The sequence below is a fragment of the Zingiber officinale genome, chromosome 11B (assembly GCF_018446385.1).
Source record: "Zingiber officinale cultivar Zhangliang chromosome 11B, Zo_v1.1, whole genome shotgun sequence".
Classification (NCBI taxonomy): domain Eukaryota; kingdom Viridiplantae; phylum Streptophyta; class Magnoliopsida; order Zingiberales; family Zingiberaceae; genus Zingiber; species Zingiber officinale.
In genome coordinates, this window is record NC_056007.1 from 10,934,598 (window position 1) to 10,937,176 (window position 2,579).

General features: G+C 49.0%; 1 protein-coding gene across 1 annotated transcript; it reads left to right on the plus strand.

The window, feature by feature from the left end:
• Positions 1-398: 398 nt before the first annotated feature.
• On the plus strand, positions 399-2,376 carry LOC122033446 (cytochrome P450 71A1-like). Its single transcript, XM_042592466.1, has 2 exons — positions 399-1,307; positions 1,377-2,376. The coding sequence occupies exons 1-2, from the start codon at positions 423-425 to the stop codon at positions 2,007-2,009; spliced, it is 1,518 nt and encodes a 505-aa protein (XP_042448400.1). The 5' UTR covers positions 399-422; the 3' UTR covers positions 2,010-2,376.
• The last annotated feature ends 203 nt before the right edge of the window (positions 2,377-2,579 follow it).

Sequence of the window (2,579 nt, forward strand, 5' to 3'; positions counted from 1 at the left end):
ATTCACGGTTTTATTTCCTTTTTTTTTATTTATCTTTTTTGCTAAAATAAAAAATATATTTTGAAGATACTTTGCTAATACTTTTATAAAATGAAAGTTAAGTAACTATTGTGGATGTTTTTGAAAGTTTCATAGTAGATTACTAAATATAGATTCGTTAGGTCCTCTTAGTACCGGTCCCATGGTTCCATGAATATAGAGGGAGGTACGTACAGGTATACAGACGTTAAGCTACGTATCGTGGAATAAATCCTAAGTTTTCAGTTCGTAATGATGGGATAAATTTTAGATCTTCAATTTCTAAGAATCAGACATCTGACCATTACATATATCATATGTCCATCACACGACATACATTACCCTATTTAAACACATAGGCGGTCTATCTCTCCGTGCCGGGCCTAATTTTTTTTAAGTAAAAGATGGTTGTGCTTGTCTTGTCTCTTCTCTTCCTCGTCGCACTCCTCTCCTCTTTTCTTCTCGCCGGCGGCCGAGAAACAAGAACCAATCCGACGATCCAAAAGCTCCCGCCGGGCCCCGCGAAGCTCCCGATCATCGGTAACCTCCACCAGATACGCGGCAATCTGTTGCACCAGTCGCTATGGGAAATCTCCAAGCAATACGGCCCGCTCATGCACCTAAAACTGGGCCAAGTCTCCGCCGTCGTCGTCTCCTCCGCCGCCCTCGCCAAGGAAGTCCTCCAGACCTTCGACCTCGCCTGCTGCTCCCGCCCCCGCAACGTTGCCACCTCCGAGATCTCCTACGGCCGCTCCGACATCATCTTCGACCCCTACGGCGAGCGCTGGAGGCAGCTACGCAAGATCTGCACCGTCGAATTCTTCAGCGCCAGAAAGATCAGCTCTTTTACGTCCATAAGGGAAGCCGAGATCGCGAGGATGGCGAAGCGTATCTCCTCTTGCATCTCGAGCTCCCTCACCGTCAACGTGAGTGAGCTCGCCATGTGCTTCTCCTGCAACACGACGTGCAGGATGGCCTTCGGCGGAGACATCGCCGGGGATGACCACAGCGTTTACGACGTGTTCAGGGAAGTGCAGGAAGTGGCAGCTAGCTTCTTCATGGCAGACTACTTTCCCCTGCTTGGGTGGGTCGATGTGGCGACGGGGATGAAATCCAGGCTTCGGAAATCGTTTCTTGAGCTCGACGGCATCTACCAGAAATTCATCGATCGCCATCTCGATGCGAAGAGTCGATCAGGAAGTGAAGCGAATGAGGATTTATTGGATGTTCTGCTTCGGTTGCGGAAGGATGGACAGCTGACAGAGGAGAACCTCAGAGGAGTTCTTATGGTGACAACTATTTTCAGTTTCGAAGTCAAAATAAATTGTCGAAGTTAAAATTGATTCATTTATTGGCAGAATATTTTCTTCGGCGGGTCGGATACCTCGGCGGCAGTGCTGGAATGGGCAATGGCGGAGCTCATCCGGCAGCCGGAGTTGATGAAGAGAGCCCAAGAGGAAGTGAGAAGCAGCGTGGGGAGAAGCAAAGGGAAGGTGGAAGAAAGAGACCTGCACCAGCTTCAATACCTCAAACGCATCGTCAAGGAGACGATGAGGCTGCACCCACCGTCGCCGCTGCTCGTCAACCGGGAAATCATGCACCCTGTCACTTTAAATGACCGGTACCAAGTTCCTCCCAAGACGACAATCTTCGTGAATGCATGGGCAATCGGGAGGGATCCGGATGCGTGGGAGAGACCGGAGGCATTCGACCCGGAGAGGTTTGTGAACATGGTGTCGCCGGTGGCCGACTCGTTTGCGCACTATGACTTCAAGCTGATTCCGTTCGGCGAGGGGCGAAGGATTTGCCCGGGGAAGAATCTGGGGATGCTGATGGTGGAGGTGGCGCTGGCCAACCTCCTGTACTCGTTTGACTGGAAGTTGCCGGCGGGAATGAGTGAGGAGGACGTGAACATGGAAGAAGCGCTGGGGGTGACTGTGCACAGGAAGCATGCTCTGTGCCTCATGGCTGCCCAATTTGAGGCAAACTGAGCATGTCGTTGATCTCATGCATAAGACTAATGTTCTCCTTTAAGACTCGCATGCATGACGAATATTGGAGCTAAAGGTGGGAACCGCCCACCCCAGCGGCCCCCTGCGCCCGGCCCCACAGGTGTGCAGGAGGAGGTAAATCAGGGTGAATGCTGGGTTGGAGGTTGACGGGGGTTCGAGGCATTTAGACCAGCAGACGGGGATATTATCCCTCATTGCAACTGGTGACACTCGAACCTTCGACCAATTGGAGCAACGTCCCGCCAACCTACCAACTGATCCAGCCCCTGGGGGCCGCATGCATGACGAATATGTTCTTCGATACTGCTGTGGAATTGAATAAATGGAGAACATCATGATATATATATATATATATATAAATAAAAATGAAGTGTTAAATTATCTTTAAAAAGTTCGCGATGACAACGTTGGACTTTTTGTACGCAGGAAGAATATGTTATTAAAGATCAATTAATGCCTTAAATAAAATAAAAAAAATCTTTAGCGAACAAATTATGTGTATGGTTTTTTAACTTTAGTGATTCATACGGTAGTCAGAATCATCATAGT